At 38.1% G+C, this 17975-nt stretch overlaps 1 protein-coding gene across 1 annotated transcript in view; it reads left to right on the forward strand.

The window, feature by feature from the left end:
* Window positions 1-17975, forward strand: part of ADAMTS18 (ADAM metallopeptidase with thrombospondin type 1 motif 18) — a 138219-nt gene that overhangs the window by 73075 nt on the left and 47169 nt on the right. The window contains exons 4-14 of the mRNA XM_089689821.1: window positions 8-236; window positions 2357-2368; window positions 2615-2790; window positions 5734-5817; window positions 7209-7368; window positions 7580-7685; window positions 9503-9640; window positions 11877-12024; window positions 12698-12793; window positions 13942-14090; window positions 16629-16801. Coding sequence (XP_089545947.1) covers window positions 8-236; window positions 2357-2368; window positions 2615-2790; window positions 5734-5817; window positions 7209-7368; window positions 7580-7685; window positions 9503-9640; window positions 11877-12024; window positions 12698-12793; window positions 13942-14090; window positions 16629-16801 — 1471 coding nt within the window. The remainder of the gene's footprint in view (window positions 1-7; window positions 237-2356; window positions 2369-2614; window positions 2791-5733; window positions 5818-7208; window positions 7369-7579; window positions 7686-9502; window positions 9641-11876; window positions 12025-12697; window positions 12794-13941; window positions 14091-16628; window positions 16802-17975) is intronic.

The raw sequence follows: 17975 nt of genomic DNA on the forward strand, positions 1-17975 counted from the left end.
TTTTCAGTCAGGTTTCTTAAGGATGCTCACAAGTGAATATTTCATATCTCCATTGCCCGAGCACCTTGCAGAAAAGCACAACTTCACGGCTCCAGATGGACATCACCCTCATGTACTATATAAACGGTCAGCAGAGAGTATAATTGATCTGGACAGCGGAACCTCACAATCAAGGTCCATTCACCAGGCACCTCAAAGTTCACAAAAGCAGCATTTCTGTGGAAAACCCAGGAAACGTGAGTGAAAGGTGGAACCATCTGTGGTGTGATTCAGGCGAATAGAAGGGAGAGGGCTATATAGTAGTGTGTATGCACTATAGGGATCTCCATTTTTCTAGTACAACACCCAGAGCTGTTAATCCTTGTTCATAAACTGTAAAGGCAACTTTCCAACATCTACATTTTTTTTTCTGAGGGACATGATAAACAAAACCTGAATCAACAGGATATTAGAAAACAAAATAATATATAATTTTAACCAGTATATGTAAACATGGTTAAACATTACTATTGAAGGGCATGCCTAAAATTTGACTTTTAACTTAGTTCAGGCTTGTGGAATAGTCAGCGAACCAATCACACAAGCAGGAATTGACATTTCTGGGGGCATTTTCATATACCAATTGTGTACAAAATGCCTCCGTTTTGTCAGATTGTGTCGAATTTTGCAGAAAATTACAGCAACTGCAAATTAAAAAGGAAATGTAATTTTTTAAATTAAATTATAGCATGGGTTGTGTAGCAATTGTTTGTGCTGTTTTATTTTTCTTTATCTATTATTATATATTTTTTTCCATAAAAGTGGCGTCATCCTTTGACTGTCATTAAAAAAATGGAAGCCCCTAGGAATGAGATGAGCAATTTTGGTAAAACTAATTTGCCATAAGTTTACCAGAGTGCAAACTCTCGATTTTACTCATTGAGTTGAAACACATTTCAATATATATTCAAAAACTGTTTTTTTTTTTTTTTTTAATTAGAGGATTTTTTTTTTGGTAGTAGTTTACATTATTTAAATTTTTTAGGTTGCTTAGATTATTTTGATTAGGGTTTTCGGTATTTTTTTCTTTCCCCTGTTGTGCATTGAATTGTTACATGTAAACTATTGGTTTACATTTTTGTTTTTTTTGTACTTATTTACTGTTTGTGTAACCTAATAGAGTGAGGATAATGAAGGATTGCTTTTTGGAGCATACAAACAAGTTCAGTAAAAGGAGCTTCCATTAACCTCAACATAACATAACACCCATTGCACCCTTTGAAACCATCAAAACCATCTTAACTTGTTTGACTCCAATGAATTGCACCAAATTAGGGAAATCCCATTTTTTCCAATGTCTTTGGGAAAAGTTAAATCAGTAAAAAATTAGTTTTGCCAATCCCCAGATTTCATTGGTTCTGTTTAAATTAAGTCATTTATCAAATTGGGATAGCAAGGTTGGAACATCAACTTTTTCGCAAGGCGGTAGACAGTGTTTTTTTATTTTTCCTGCTGCAGTTTCCTCCTTAGAGAATTTAAATGCTTCTTTAGATAGTGGCTTTAAGATTTAGTGGTTTTGGATATGCCTGATACAGGAGATTTAATGTTATTACTATAATGAATATCTCCTTCACACACATTTATGTGGATGTGGCCTTACCTCTATCTTGTGGTTTGTAAATATGGGATGATTTTCTAAGATTCTTGTTTTTGAGAACACCAAGCAAAATTTGTCAATCCAAAAACACCATACAGTATCACAAAATTATAGTCTGTGGGTTTATATTGTTCTGTCTCAAACACCAACTGATAGTCACCACATAATTATACATATTTTTTAACTTTTGTAATACATTTGGGTTTTAACTTACAAGTAAAGTCCCACTTTTTATCCCTCCTCTCATACCCTTCTGGGTTGACTGTGTGGTTATGTGGTATAGCAGGGTTGGTATCTCCAGGGGAAGATGTTCCTTGTAATGCTCAATACATCATAAATTACATTATTGACTGACCCCAATGGTTGTAATTTTTAGGTGACCCTTTTTACCTCCAACCTAAGTCCATTCAAAATGTGTATTTTGTAGTCAGGAAGAGGAGATACTTTGGATTGGTTTTTATTATATCCATGACTACAATGGAGGGGACAAGAAATAAGGGGAGCAGTTTGCACTGTGATAGGAGAACGCGGCCAGCATTAAGAATCTCATGCAATATTACTGAAAGAAAAATGTATTGCTGCAGTCTGTGTTATAACTTTAGGGTAGAACTATAGGTTTCCTATACAACAGGAAGAGAGTGGAAATATGTCCAAAGGAGATACAGACTTATTCCCACTCTATCCAAAACTAAAAAAAAAAAAAGTTTGATTAGGTTTAAGATTTAAGAAGAAGTGCCCTCCCCCAAGTCCACAAAGCAGAAACCTGTGGGGATACCACTGGGAATGCTTTGACAACACACTGTATGTATGCTGGGGCTTCTGTGAAAGATGACGCCATAACTTTGACACAACTGTACTGCATATGAACCCTGCTTCTTTTTTCCTAAATAGTTGAATGTATTTCTACAAAGTAGATTGTACTTGAAGTAAATGTTGGATTTTTATTTTTAGATTCATCTAGCTTTACTGCAAAAAAAGGTTCCCGTGTAAGCTCTGATGAATATCCCCACCCACCAAGGTTAAAGCGTTCTGCTGCAAAATTCCAGAACTCTAACAGTTTGGTTGTTGAGACCCTTGTGGTGGCTGATAAGAAAATGGTGGAAAAACACGGCAAAGAAAGCATCACCACATATATACTCACTGTGATGAACATGGTAAGGTACTATCTTTTTATCCTATACTTTTTATACTTATTATTAAATTGAGTTTCCATGTCAGGCCACAAGCTGTTATGTCTGGGACTTAGAAATATGCATTTGTTCCAACAGGTTAAACAAAACCTGTGCTGAGGGAATGTCATAGGCTGCCATTGCGGCTCCATGTTTCTGAAGGTGCTTGTTGCCAGGCACTTTTGCTGATCCACACTGCCTGAGCCATAGACATAGACATATCTGCAGATCAAGAGTTCTGACTTCTGTTGGCAGTGTTGGCATGCTGCTTCCAGCTTGGTAACAAGCATTTTCAGGGGAGATCAGCCATGACAGTCTGTATATTTCTCTCAGCACAGATTTTTTTATAAGCAGCAGTCAAGTTCTAATTTTGTTGAGAAAAGAACCCAGTCTTCTCCAGTTACCCAATCCGTCTCCAATTTTAGTACACTTTATTGTATACAGAGCAATACTGTTCTGTCAGTATTGACTCATGCATTCCAGTCTCTTCCTCCTTCCTGAGTGCTGTGTGGAAGGGTCTACCTCCCTGGTGCTGAACCTCTGGCCCAAGGGTCACATGCGGCCTGTAGGTTAATGATGTTCGGCCCTCAGACCTCAGCAGTCTGTAATGGGAACATTGATTAGGGTAATAGCATTGATCTCTACTAGCCCCATGTAAAGTGTTCTGAGTTTCGTGTTGTCTTCTGTTGCATATCCCCAGCCAAAAATGTAGCAGGTCTACATTCTCTGACCCTCATTTCCTGCAGTTTCTGACAGTCCTCTCAAGCAATACATATATTGAACATTATGTGCGACCCTTTGGTGATGTTAGGGGCCACATATGAGCTCGTACGTTGACAACCATTGCTCTACCTAATATAACTGCATGATTAGTCCTGGGACTGTAATAGGAGAAAACCTGATGGAAATATGCAATTAGCCAATCACTCAGCTACAGTTCCGGTGATGTTCTCTACAAGAATATCTTTTAGAACATGCTCACAGGTTTCATGGTTACAAGGAGAAAACATTTAAAAGTTTTTTTTAGAATTATAGTTGGTTGAAGATTGAAAAGGAAAAGTCTATTTGGCCATTTCATATACAGTGTATAGTTGTATATGGTCCATGGCACTGATTTACTAAAGCAGGCACTTCAAATACCCAATAAATCATAGGTTAAGTAACAATTTTTTGTTTTATGTGCCATGATCTTGACTGGTTATGTAAGCTGAAGTCAGGTTAAGTAGACTCCTAAAATTCTGCGGTTGTAGCTGAATTCTGTAGTATATATCATATTTCAGGAATCTGAGTAATATAACCCTCTATGCCTTCACTTATATTTGGCAAATGTTTAGGGCGGGCTACCCAGCTCAGCTTCACATGACCTTAACATGCAGCTGGGTGTTAGCCACCATGTGAAGTTTGCAGGGTGTCACAGGTTGTTCAACCCAAACCAATACAGTCAAATGCACAGATGTGGCCTGAGACCTAAACCTCCCATCCCCCTTGCCCCTATGTAGTTAACCTCATTCTCCCCGGGAGTACTCACACACCTGGTCAACACAATAGCTTCCAGGACCCAGATGCCAGGTTTGTACCAGTAAGCATACCTTTCACTCCACTTCCCTGGGATTGGTTGTATTTAACACTTCACTCCATTAGATTATTATACAGAAGCTTCTTGATGCAGTCAAACTTCTTTACTGGAACAGTTCAATAAATTACACATAGTTCAAATACTGGCATTGCCATTTCCCAAATAATGGCTTGAAATAAAGATGTTTAAGAATGGGATCACTTGTGGATTCACCCAGATGTTATCCTGTTTACTCTTCATCCCCTGGGTGCACACTCCTACAGCTGCCCAAATCTTCCATAGGGGGGAAATAAAGGGAAACACCAACCTCCTCTTTAAATGTTTACTTCCAGCTTCTATAGTAAGAGGATCCTTCCCCAGCCCTTCTCTGAAGGGGAGAGCACCAAAATCCTCAGCAGGCTTTCCTCCTCTTTCTGACTCCTGGCTGAAACGAGCCCTGAACCCAAGCTCCATGCATCTTAGGGATACTCAAAAAGGTTTCCACTAGGAAGAAAAGCAACAAGGAACATTTACCTACCTCTACCTGCCTACAAATGGGCCATCAGAGTCTGATCTGCAGATATACCATTTTTTAAGGGAAATTATACTGGTAGGCAAGAACTCAAGATTTTTTATACAGAAGTTGCACTAAAATATATTTGTATTATTACTTTTGACCAAGGGATGTCAGTCCCCATCGGATACACTGATTTACTAAAGGAGTACATTTTTTCACTTCGCTTAATAAAATATTTTCACATCAATTATCCAATCATATACAAATACATTTCTATTATTTTTTTATGTCTACAAATGATTGGTTGTTCAAAATAAACACTGGCTCACTTGGCTCAGTGAAACATTCTCCTTTATTAGCTGGGGAATTTAACAGGACTTTGTAGGCACCCAATAACAAAAATGATATGTATTAGACATAATAACATTTTTATTATATCTAATACATATAATTTTTGTTATTGGGTGCCTAAAACGTCCTGTTAAATTCCCCAGCTTTGTAAGACTTGATTTCGGGATGTGGTACCACTTTATTTTGGTTGGGTACAGGGGCGGACTGACAACTCATGGGGCCCCCAGGAAACAGGTGATCATGGGGCCCCTGTGTCCTTGCCCAAACTCAAAAACGCCTATGAAAAAGGTACCAGGGGCACCTGATGGGGCCCCCTACTGACCCCGGGCCCTCGGGCAGTGCTCCAGTTTCTAAATGGTCAGTCCGCCCCTGGTTGGGATTAGGAATATGTAATTATAATTCTCCTTTAGTATATTAATTCCAGCACACATACTATAGGAGAAGGGACACCTCCTACTGTGGGTACAATACAGTTTAGCTGTAAATACTTTATATCTCTCTGCAGGTTTCCAGTCTTTTTAAGGATGGAACAATTGGAAGTGACATAAACATTGTTGTTGTGAGTCTTTTGCTTTTGGAAGATGATCCAGTAAGTGACTACCATTCTACTTACACCTATACCCAGTTTTGCTATGAGTCACTATTGTCTGGAATAGTGCATATCAGAACAACACAAATGGGCTCTGGGCCAAATTCTCTTTTGTGTGTGCCTCCTTAATAGAAACTTTAAAGCCCCACCCATTTTTACTGGCCACCATAGTAGTGCTAGAAGATTATTTTTGGGTGAGTAACATGTCAATATCACAGATAACATTGGGATTTTATTCTACCAAATCTAATCTCCCAGCACTACTATTGAAGTCGGCAGAGAAGGGATGTGGCTTTAAAATTTCTACAAAAGAGACACAAACTAAGGAGGATTTGGCTCATCCAGGGAACTTGTGTCTGCTTTTTTGAGGCTTGTTTATTACATAGTAACTGGATTTGGTATTGGTTTAGACTATTATACAGGAGTCTTTAGTCACACTTTATTCAATTATCCCACAGTCGAGGTAATGATGTATTGATTCTGTACTAAGAGTCATTCAGTTGCATCTTGACAGTGACATTTTAAGGGAATACTGTTTTCACAAAAGTAAAGGATTAGTCCAGCTAATAATGATATTTCAGTTTCTGACCTTTATGAAGGGTCTCACTCTCCCTTTTTTATTTATTTATTTTTTTCTTGTGAAAATGCAAAAGGAGTGGCTTGAACACACAAAGTTCGGTGGGAACACCCAAAAATCCCAGTTGTATTGTAATAGAGTTCGAAATTCTATGAGGAAGATCTCACTGTTGGAATATCCAAGAGATATTAATAGCGATTGACAGATGCAGCCCATCAGATTAAACAGATACCTAAAATATAACTTTTAGGACTATTTCTTTAAACCTAATCTTTCATGCACACAGAAAAAGCACTTTTAGAGGCACTTTTCATTTTTATATGCCTCTAGCAGTTCCAGGAAGAAAGATCCAGCGTAGATGGGAGTAATTTAATATACCTGTGTGCATGCAGCCTTAAGGTACCTGTGCAAGAACAAAAAGCAAGTAAACCCGGAAACGATTATATCTTAAATAAACAGTTCGAGAGAGAATTTTAAAACTTTTTAAAAATGGTGCCAAGTTGTCATCCTGGGTTAAATTGTTAGGTTCCAAACCTGCCTTGCATTAATCACTCATATCTAAATAACATCATTTAGACATCTGAGTCCTCAACTTTCCTCAACACTATTGTCTAAAATATCTTTTGTATGATGTAGCAGTAACTGTACCATTGACTGGAAAACCACTAATTTCAATAATGGACAGAGAATCAACATATTTTGGATAGGTGTGATTGTTATGCATCCACAAACATGGCCATTTTTGTAAATTCACTGTTTAGTGCTAATTTTAATCATTACATATACAATAATTATTCTTATTTTTGTTTCACAGTCTGGACTTAAGCTCACTCATCATGCTGATCAATCCTTGAATAATTTCTGCCAATGGCAGTCATCCCTTGTGGGTAAGAATGGAAAAAGACATGATCATGCCATTCTTCTAACAGGATTGGACATTTGCTCATGGAAAAATGAGCCTTGTGATACCTTAGGTAAATACTTTACAATATAAGTAAAAACACCATAAAACAATGCACCTAAAAAAGAATGTGTTTTTTTTTTAATAAAAGCAGGATATGGTTTTGGAAGAAGGAGCAGATGATATTAGTAAATACACTTTGATATTGCTATTGACAGGCGCATGAAATATTGTAGATCTGGAGGAGTTTGCATTGTTAACTGGGATTTCCATTTAATTTGTAGGTTTTGCACCAATAAATGGAATGTGCAGCAAATACCGCAGTTGCACCATAAATGAGGACACTGGTCTGGGCTTGGCTTTTACTATCGCTCATGAATCGGGTCACAAGTAAGTAAATGTAATCATCAAAAATAATTAAGGGTAGTGCTATTAACAGTTTAGTGTAAGAGAATAAGCCTGGGAAGTTGCCATGTAGTAAAATCATTAAGTGGGTTCCTGTATCTTGTGGGAACTCCAGTGACAAGGTCCCATTGGTGTGGTCCCCATCTCTATTCCCTAAAGTTAATATGAACTTTGCCCTGCATACTGCATTTATTTATTTATTTCATATTACAATGATCCAAGGTGATCCCTTGTTGTGTTGTAGTCATGGTTTGGTTTGCAGATGTTTGCAAATCCATCACATAGATACTCAAGTTATATTGAAGACATGTGAATGACTCAGTACTTAAGCTTCAATCTATAGTGAATTTGACAATTTTGGTTTTACCTTTAGATAGTAATCTGTACTTTAAAAGTTGTGCCAAGTAAGGCAAGCAGAGGATAAAAGTTTACTGATCAGTTTTGCCTATAGGCTCCCTGCAGCTGATGTTTGCCCTATTACTGACTTACCATGTCTTGTTCTTCACTGTGTCTATGGAGGCAGTCATCTTGGCAGCAATTTACTTCCTCATGTCAGAGCTGTTCCCCTGATGACCAGATGACAGGTGAAACAATGATCAATAAACAGATGGAGAGTTAGTGAAAGGAAAAATCCATATAATGAATGAAGGAGAATCAGGAAGATCCTTGCACTTTAAGTCCATAGGTACAGTTTTCTTTCCAGCAGAAAGAACAGTGAACAACGCCATAGTGACACCAAAAAATTTAATTCCAAACCTTGTAAGACTAGCAGTCAGAGGCATCAGTGCCTTAGATTATCTCACACCTCAGATTTAGACTACAGAAAATAAATGACTAAGCAAAGTCACATGCCAGGAAGTGCATTAAACTATTTTTAAAATAAATAAACATTTATACTCACCAAGTATAGCATCCATCTGATGCTGCATCTGCCCCCCCCCCCCCCCGTCAGCTCTGCAGAGAGAACTGAGTGATCAAACACCACTGAACTCTTAATTTTCACTCTCCGCTTTGAGCAGAGAGTCATGACTGTCAGTCTCTGGCTCTCTGCTCTGCCCCTCCAGCGCTCACAGGATCACCAAGGTAGGGAGGGGAGGAAGAGGCTGGCTCAATCTCCAGTGGCACAGCTGAGACAGAGAGCCAGGTGCCAGTCCAGGCTTCTGGTTGGATCCTGACCATATGGTTGAGATCTTTTCAGAGCCTGGACCAGCTCTGTGAAGTCAGCCAATGGCAGGCTGAAAACAGTTCACAGGAGTGCAGAACAAACTGAACTCCTGAGACCTACAGGTGAAGTAATGCCAAAATAGCTTTCTCTATACTTCTCCTTTAATGAGGAATTCAAGACAAAATAAAAATTTCGGGGTACTGCTAAAGCGCAAGTATCATTTCTAATCATAGTTTCATAGAAGATTTTGAGTTGGCCTGAGAGTAGTGGATCTATTATGGAAACCAATAGATGGTGAAGGATCTGCTTCTCTAGATGAGACTGCAGCATCCACCATTTCTCCTCAATATATCGTCCTGTGGAATTCACGCACTGCTTATATAGCCTGTTCCCTTCTTTAATGAAAAATGGCAATTATCTGGTGGTGAAAATTATCCTCTCCCCTTGCTTTTATTACTGGAACTTTGTTTAAGAGATCATGTGGCTATTATTGTTGGAAAACATTAGCAAATTATTAATTATCCCCTTCCCTCCTTACCCAAAACTTAAATACGTACTTGGGTCAAGTTAATCATTTGGCTTTGATTTCTCTTACTGTATCATACTGAAAACAATTGAACATATACTCTTGTGACAGCTTTGGAATGGTCCACGATGGAGAAGGGAATCCTTGCAGGAAGACTGAAGGGAATATCATGTCTCCCACCTTATCTGGAAACAATGGGGTGTTTTCCTGGTCAGCCTGTAGTAGACAATATCTGAAAGAATTTCTCAGGTGAGAGCCAAGGTGGACATCTGCCATCAGAAGTGTCCCGTAGACAGTACAATTCTGGAATGTAATTATTCTGCTGCTTTCCCTTCCTGAATGATAATAATGCTTCCAAGAATCCTTTCAGGACTTTTACTGGCAGGTTTATTGGTTTTTATAAGTGTCGCTTCTGTCTAACAAGCTCCCAAGCCAGCGTTACGTTACCTTTCGTAGCAGAGAGAACCAGATGTTCCTCTTGTTTCGTAAAGCTGTAGCATTTCCAAAACTGACCTTTTTGTTTCAGTCTCCAGGTGTTACTGTTAACCAACACCTTTGCCTCTGCTTCTGCTTCCTGTTAGTGACTTGGTTACACATTTCTGAGCGTGTTGAAACATTGCGTACAACTGGACTGTGTGCATTTCTAACAGACTGCAGTCATGAACCTGAAACATTCTGCCTGACCCCTACTGCCCTATGTGTTCTTTTATTGTCGACTTCCAAGTAACATATTGCATATCTTGCACCATTTACAGGGCCAAGACACCATAAAACAGATATTTTAATTTTGGGTAGATCCAAAAGAGTTGATCACACTTCTTATATCTTTCAAGACCTCTGCACCTGATAAAAAAAGGAAAGAATATTTTCTCTAATGTATAGAAAAAATAAAGATTAACTTTAACCATTCCAGTGCTAGTGTTCTTACAGCCGCTGGAAAAATCCATAGTGTTGTCTTTTTCCTTAATTTTTATTAGTGAAAATTAGATCCACTGACAAGCTATCTGTGCATTTCATTCACCTGCTCAGATATTCATTCATATGTGTAACATTTTTTATTTCAGCTTTTTTTCTTAAAAAGGCAATACACTTTCTACCCTTTATATGAATACCATAGACATTTTAAATCACCAAAAACATTAAATGAATAGGTAAACAAAATATTATAAATTTCTTAAAATTATAAAATAAATATTAGTGGTTGTAAAGCCTAAACTTTTTTTTTTTTACATTAATGCATTCCCTGCATTAAGGTAAAAAATGTCCCAGTGCTAGAATCGCCCCCTTACCCCTTCAGAGTCCTCATTCGATCTAGCGCTGTGCCCTTCTGTAGTGGCTCTCTCCTCTCTCCCTGCTCTCACAGGCTTTGCTAAGCCATTGACTCCCACTGCTGTCAATCAAATCCTGTGGCTATGTGCACAGCCTGGCTTGGGGCACTGTGAGAAGAGGAGGAACCTAGAGTGCTGGCGGTGGACCCCAGAAGAGGAGGTTTGGGGTTTTGGGGAGCAGGTAACTATAACATGTTTGTTATTAACAGACAAAAAACATTTACAATCACTTTAAATATTGATTATTTTTATATACTTGTAGCACCCTCCTAGTTAACTAGGGGGAGCTAATATTTCAATTGTTAGACAGAGGCTGAGTAGCAGCCTGTGTAATAGTCAGAGGGAGGTCAAATTCAGGACAGGGCTGAGAGGCTCTGCAGACCAGCTCTCTGAGACTTCCCCCTGCTCTGGAACTTTGGAGACAGTTCTAGAAGCAGTAGGCAGAGGTGTGGAGTGGCTGGTCTGCACTTTTGAAGGATCCTGGCCAATCTCCAACAGGAGGCTTGGCATGGGGCCTAATAAAACATCAAAACAAAGCTCAAGGACTGGTTACTTCAAGTCTGAATGGAAAATGTGTGTTGTCGGTCGGGCTATGCAGGACTATAGGGGGACCAAATCTTTAGTGACCCCTAAGGGGGTAGTGTTACATACCATGTGTGTGTGTGTATATATATATATATATATATATATATATATATATCCGTGTAAAGTATCTATATATAGTGCAAAAACAATTATTGTATTCTATTTATCAGGTAATATAAATTATTGATTATATATATATATATATATATATATATAGGAGGTGAGAACTAAACAGATCAGCAATGCTGTACAGGTTTAAAAAGTTTAGCCCGGGATTGTAAAATATCTATATATAGTGCAAAAATAATTATTGTACTCTATTTATCAGGTAAAATAAAAGTTTAGCCCAGGTTTATTATTCAGTGTCATGACTGCCACTTGTATTAAATGTTTGTAAAATAAAGGTTTTATACAAATTATCAAAAAGCTATAAACTATTAATTTATATAAATTGATGAACATCTATTGTTTTATCCCATTCAATTATACCCCTCCTCTATAAAGTGTAATGATAAAGCATGCCTTTGATGTATGTAAGCCATGGGAATGATTCACACTGAGTTCTATCACAGCACAGCTCAATCCTCCTGTCTCATTGATGAGCCAAAACAATTAGGACAATTTCAGTATCCAGAGAAGCTGCCTGGACAGACCTATGATGCAGACACTCAGTGTAAATGGCAGTTTGGACCAAAGGCAAAGCAGTGCAGCTTCGTAAAGGTATGTGTTGTGACTGTAATATGCAAGAGCCTATGAAAATGGCATAAAAATTGTCAAAAAATGTTGAGGACCAGGGTTTTTTGAATATAGTTCCCGAACAAGCCAATATATCTCAGTATAGCTTAATTTAAGGCTAATTCCAGAGAAAAGATTTTATTTCATTTTGGATAGTGCAGAAAAAAGTTAGAACCTTTGTTAGGTTTATATCTCTGTTTGGATCACAAACTTCAGACTGGATAGAAAGTGAAGAAAGATCTACCCAGTGGGGTTACAGACAGAAATAAAAGCTTATTTCTGTTGCAGAATAAAAGCTTATTTTGTACCGTAGACAACATATTACAAGGTGTTTCTCTTCCAAAATTATGCTTTCTAATTTCAGTGAAAAGGGTACTGCAAGTGACAGCTCTGGGCCAAGCACCAGGACTATCACTAAAGAGGTGGTGGAGGGGGATGAAGGAATAGTGGGTATGTTTTGCTGGGGAGGGGGGCATTAAAGTGGCCTTTAGTTTTTTCTCTGTAAGCAAAGCACAGTTTTGTTTGACTGTGGTTACCTCCATTACTGCACAAGTATCAACCAACTAATTAAAAAAAATCTTTTCTTAGAAAGACTTTAATTTCTGTCTGTTTTGTGGGACCATTCTGCAGGATTTACTTTGTTCTGTGTTCTTTTCAGGACATATGTAAGTCACTCTGGTGTCAAAGATCCGGCCACAGATGTGAGACGAAATTCATGCCAGCAGCAGAGGGTACCGTCTGTGGCCTGAATATGGTGAGATCATATAGATACATGTTTCATAAATTTATTTCATATATACAGTATATATTAGGGTTTTTGTGTGTGTATATATATATATATATATATACACTTTTTAAAAAAATTTTTTGGACTTTTTCATTTATATAGCAAAAAAATAAAAATCCCAGTGTTGAATAAATACCACCAAAATAAAGTTTTTTTCTGTCTAAAAAAAAAATGCTAAGAAATTAATATGGGTACAGTGTTGCATGACCACAATTATTGTGGTAATTGTATGTGATGAACAAGGCCGGTCATACAGATTATGGGTTTTTGTTATCATTACATAAAAGCCTTAGACAGCAAAATTTAGGACTATAATATATGTGACCAATTCTGGTGGGACATCACATTTTGGTGGGACATCACCAGAGTTTTAAACTTTTGTGTTAATTCTAAGTGGCAATGTCATGTGCTATATAAGTACCATAATATATGTGAAAGAAGCTTAAAGCTTTATAATTGTAATCAAATTCCTTATTAGGTTACACCATTTTACTCTGAGTAAAGTTAGAACTATAAGTGCATACATACCTTGGAGTCTTGGAGGTTGCATCAAGCTCTTGCAAAACTGCATATACTGTATATTCATGAATATGGTACCAAAGAAGAAGAGTAATGAGCAGAGTAGGACTGTTCTGTCATTCATTCTTGTGTTCCAGTTAGTAAATTAACTACGAATCTATTTCTCTGTAGAGATTTTCTTTAAAAAATATAAGCCATTTTGTAACTATAGTCAGTAGTCCATCAAGCCTGACTATAGAAAAAAAATGTATTGCCAAGAAAACAGGGGCTTTATTGTATCAATCCATTGGTATAATCCGTTGAGATGTTCTTGATTTAGTGACAGCTTCATTCATTTTTTGCAAAAAAACAAGAAAAAAAAGGCATTGGTGTCTGCATGGTCATATTTTCTAACAAGCTGGCAAGTCTTTGTAAAAACAAGCACCTCCAAATGTCAATAGCAATATTGTCTCTAGCCTATCGAACTGCTATAGGACCAAATCCTCCCTCAGTTTGGGTTTATGCAGGCACTTTAGCAAATGCCTACACAGCTGCTGATGTAATTCTGATAAAAAAAGAGCATACTAAACTTAGAACCTGTCCTTGTGTTTAAACAGTGGTGTCGAAGAGGGCAGTGCGTCAGGTTTGGAGACCATGGACCAAGATCAGTTAATGGAGGGTGGTCTGATTGGACAGAGTGGTCGGAATGTTCCAGAACCTGTGGTGGTGGAGTGATGTATCAAGAGCGGTTCTGCAACAACCCAGTGTAAGTCCCACATTTGTTCCTTCAGTGAGGAATGTTATTATTTTTGTGTTAATGAAAATGCCAGTACATTAAAACAACAGCATGCTCAGTTAAAAATAATATTACAAAAAAAAAAAAAATCACAGAATTTACTAAAATATATTGTGAGGCACTGACTGTCAGGATTAAGGATGATGTGTATGTGTTACCAAGCTTTCTTACGCAGTCATGGCTAGGGGCTCCAAGGTTTATAACTGATTTTGAAAAAACAAACTTTTTCTATTTGTTGGAGGCTTTATAGATATTTATTGGGTGAGATAAAGCATCTATTCCTAGGACTACACCTAACCTGGTAGGCCTCACTATTAGTCTCAGTTGTGCACAGGCTTATATATATATATATAGATATCTGTGTATGTATGTATGTATGCATATATGTGTGTGTATATATATATATATATATATACTGTATATGTGAGCTTATGAGACTCAGGGATCTTTCTCTGACTCTCTCTGCTGAGAGAGCCTGCTGCTGGGTGAAGAGGCTGAGTGCTGACAGAACACTAAAAAGGTACCAGAGCTGTCTGTTTGCTTTGGTTCATCCTATTAGTCAGGAACACACCTGAATTTAGGTAATGTCTTAGGTAACCAACTGTTTTGTTTTTTTATACTATAGATTTGCTGTACAAAGCCCTCCTTCACTAATGTTGTGTTTTTGCTGAATAGAAGTGCAGGGCAAACCTTCTTGGACTGTTCCTGGGTGTCCCTGTCTCAAGCATGGCTTACCACTGCCAATGCCAATTAAGGCTGAGCCGCTTACAAAGTGTAAAGGCATTTTAATTGGTTATCAGGACAGAAGCTGGTTTAGTTCTTGCCTTGGGGAGATGCATTTTTTATACAAAGTTCTTATTCCCAAGAAGAAACACATCAGGCAGCCTCTGACAAATATTCCTTAGCCTAAATTGGCTGATAGCATAGATAATGCTCTCTGACCTCTCAGCTGGTGTGCATCACTTGGCCACCTTAGATAGGAAATTGTCACCCTAAAATCATCTGATCAAGCAACTGTCATCTCATGTTTTGAGGCTTTCTAAACTTCATAGTAAAATAAATACAATGTCAAACAGATGGATCTAATGGGTTCTTACCTATAAGAGAAAGTAGTTTAATTGAAAATTCAATGTGTTTTTATTTAAACCGATGAATGTACACTTATGCAGGATTCTCAATCCTGTATCATTACACACTTAAAGTGTTACTAAACCCATGACACCCGGCATTCATTATATCCGGTCTCCCACAGTACACACAACATGGAAATGCAATTATTTTAGTAAATATAAACTGCTGAATACCTTTTGTGACTGTCAGTGTCTGGCCAAGCACTGGTTAAAGCTTGTAGGAGGAGTTTTCATTCTGCTTTGACCGTCCTTTGAGGCTGCAAGACCCCTGACCCTCTTTCTGGACAGTGCTGATTGGCTCTGTGCTGATCACATGCACCCTCCGAAGAAAAAAAACAACTCTCTAGCAATACACACTAAACTGAGCATATGCAGACTCCTAGAGCTCTGTACTATCAGCAGATGGTTTGGGGACAGTAGAAGAAGGGAAGGATCAGAGAAGACAGGATTAAACAACCTTTTTTACACAATGCAGAGGATTAACCCCTTAGGTTCCAGCTTGAGTAAACCAAGCACACTTTAATGCATATACAGACTGATTTTACTGTTGTGGGTTTAGTAACACTTTAATATATAGTATAATGTGAAAGAATCATGATTGCCAGGTAATAGTAAACTAGGAGACAGTGGTGCTTGCCAGAGATTCAGTGGGTGGAAGGATAGGACATGGGCCTGAACACAGCTAGGAGTTTAACAACCCCATATTACTATATCTATGACCTGACTTTTGCCTTTGAGGGGCCATCAGATATCTTAGCACATAAAAGTGGCCCCCTGTTTTCTTCACTGGACATGGGTAGAGCTATAAAAAGAAATCATCTTTCCACCCTTGCCCACTGTGATGACTGTATGCCTATAGTAGCTATGCCAGTGATGCCATGTTACGTTGTTACATACAGTATTAAAAGATACACATTCATCAAGTGTAATCAAATGTCTAACATACAAAAAATAAATAGGCTTTTGCATGCTTAGAACTCCAAACTCAAAATTGATCTACAAGAAGGCAAAACAACCCTTCGGAGTTGACTATGGAGTTGACTACAGCTAGCTCCTTTGGAAGGTTTTCCCACAGTTTTAAGGTTAATTCTCTTTTACTCTCGGACAAGTAGAAGTGCTTCTAAGATGGAAGGAAGGCACCCAAAACAATGTAGGTAGACAAACCAGCATAGATGGTCTGTATTTTAACTCTACTTTTAGCTGTACTTTGTTCAATCCAGTTTGTTAACAAGCTGTGCCTGTTGCTTTACGTTTACTCTGAATTTATGACTTAAAGTCCTTTTGCATGATGGAAAGTTACATTTTTGGTTTACTGACCCTTTAATAAAACATGTCTAGCACATGCTAAAGTGTTAATGGCCATTTTCTTGTTGTTTAGACCTCAGTATGGAGGGAAGTATTGCCAGGGCTCCAGCCGTATTTATCAGATTTGCAATGCCCAGACTTGTCCTTCCAACACTCCGGACTTCCGTGCCCAGCAATGCGCAGAGTACAACAGCAAACCATTCAGAGGATGGTATTACAAGTGGAAACCTTACACTAGAGTGGAAGGTGAGAGAGATATGGGATACAATGATCTGAAACCTCTGATATTCTATCTAGGCAACATCCAGAGATGGAGTATACCTCACTTTCATTATTTCAGGTGCTGTTTCAACTTTGTCCAATCATTTGACAAATTTTATGTTGTGAGTGAGATTATCAAGTCTTGCAAATATTATCCATCATGATATGGCTTGTTGGATAATGCCATTATATGCTACTCAGCTAGCCATTTTATTCAGGTGGATGTGCTGGCATTATTATCAGAAGCCATGTTGTCTTTAGGTAATCCTGGAATGTTCATGCAGAAGCTTTCTAGTTTGTCAACTTCACTTATTATGCATTTGAAAAAAATCTTCTTTCAAATGAACAGACTGTCAGTCAATAGGTGTGTGTGCATATTAAACTTACTATCATATTCTGCTAATGCCTATATTAAAGTTTACTGTATGTATAGATTACACCTTTTCTTCCTCATCTGTTGATGGATACAGGGAGTTGTAAAACATTTGGTTTTACTGCTGTCTACAGGAGCAGAAAAAAAAAAACAACTGTAGTCCAGTCCAGGGTTTCAGTACCCACCATTAGCATGCTTCCATTTTTTGTTGGTGCCCTAGGAGAATGAATGCTTTTTCCACAGCTTTCCTGTGTTAAGAATAGTTTTTTTGCTAGTACCCTTTTTTTTCTTCAACCAAGACTCCTCTCTACATTGCTGCTGAAGCTTCATCTCTATGATTGCAGTTTTACAGTGTGGTCATTTTCAGCCTGGCTTTTGGAGTTTTGCATCTGGATCTCACTGGACTGGATGTGCTGGGACAGTCTAGAAGTGACTTCTGTAACTGTGGAGTTTTTTTTGGGGTGGTTTCCAGACTCCATTCTTTTCAGGTCCAGAGCTGTTGGCATTATCTCAGCGCTTGCCCTGACTCCAAGGACTCACTCAGTGAGTGAGTGAGTGGTCAGCTCAAGCACCGCAAGCTACCTCAATTACTTACTATAGATATATATATATATATATATATATATATATATATATATATATATATATACACACACACACACACTCACTGGTCACTTCATTAGGTACACCTTGCTAGTACCAAGAAAATATCCCCCCACCATTATACCACCACCAGCCTGAACTGGTGATACAAGGCAGGCTGGATCCATGCTTTCATGTTGTTTA

The sequence above is a fragment of the Staurois parvus genome, unplaced genomic scaffold (assembly GCF_062004578.1).
Source record: "Staurois parvus isolate SC_StPar_1 unplaced genomic scaffold, SC_StPar_1.0 ptg000498l, whole genome shotgun sequence".
In the NCBI taxonomy this organism is placed as follows: Eukaryota; Metazoa; Chordata; class Amphibia; order Anura; family Ranidae; genus Staurois; species Staurois parvus.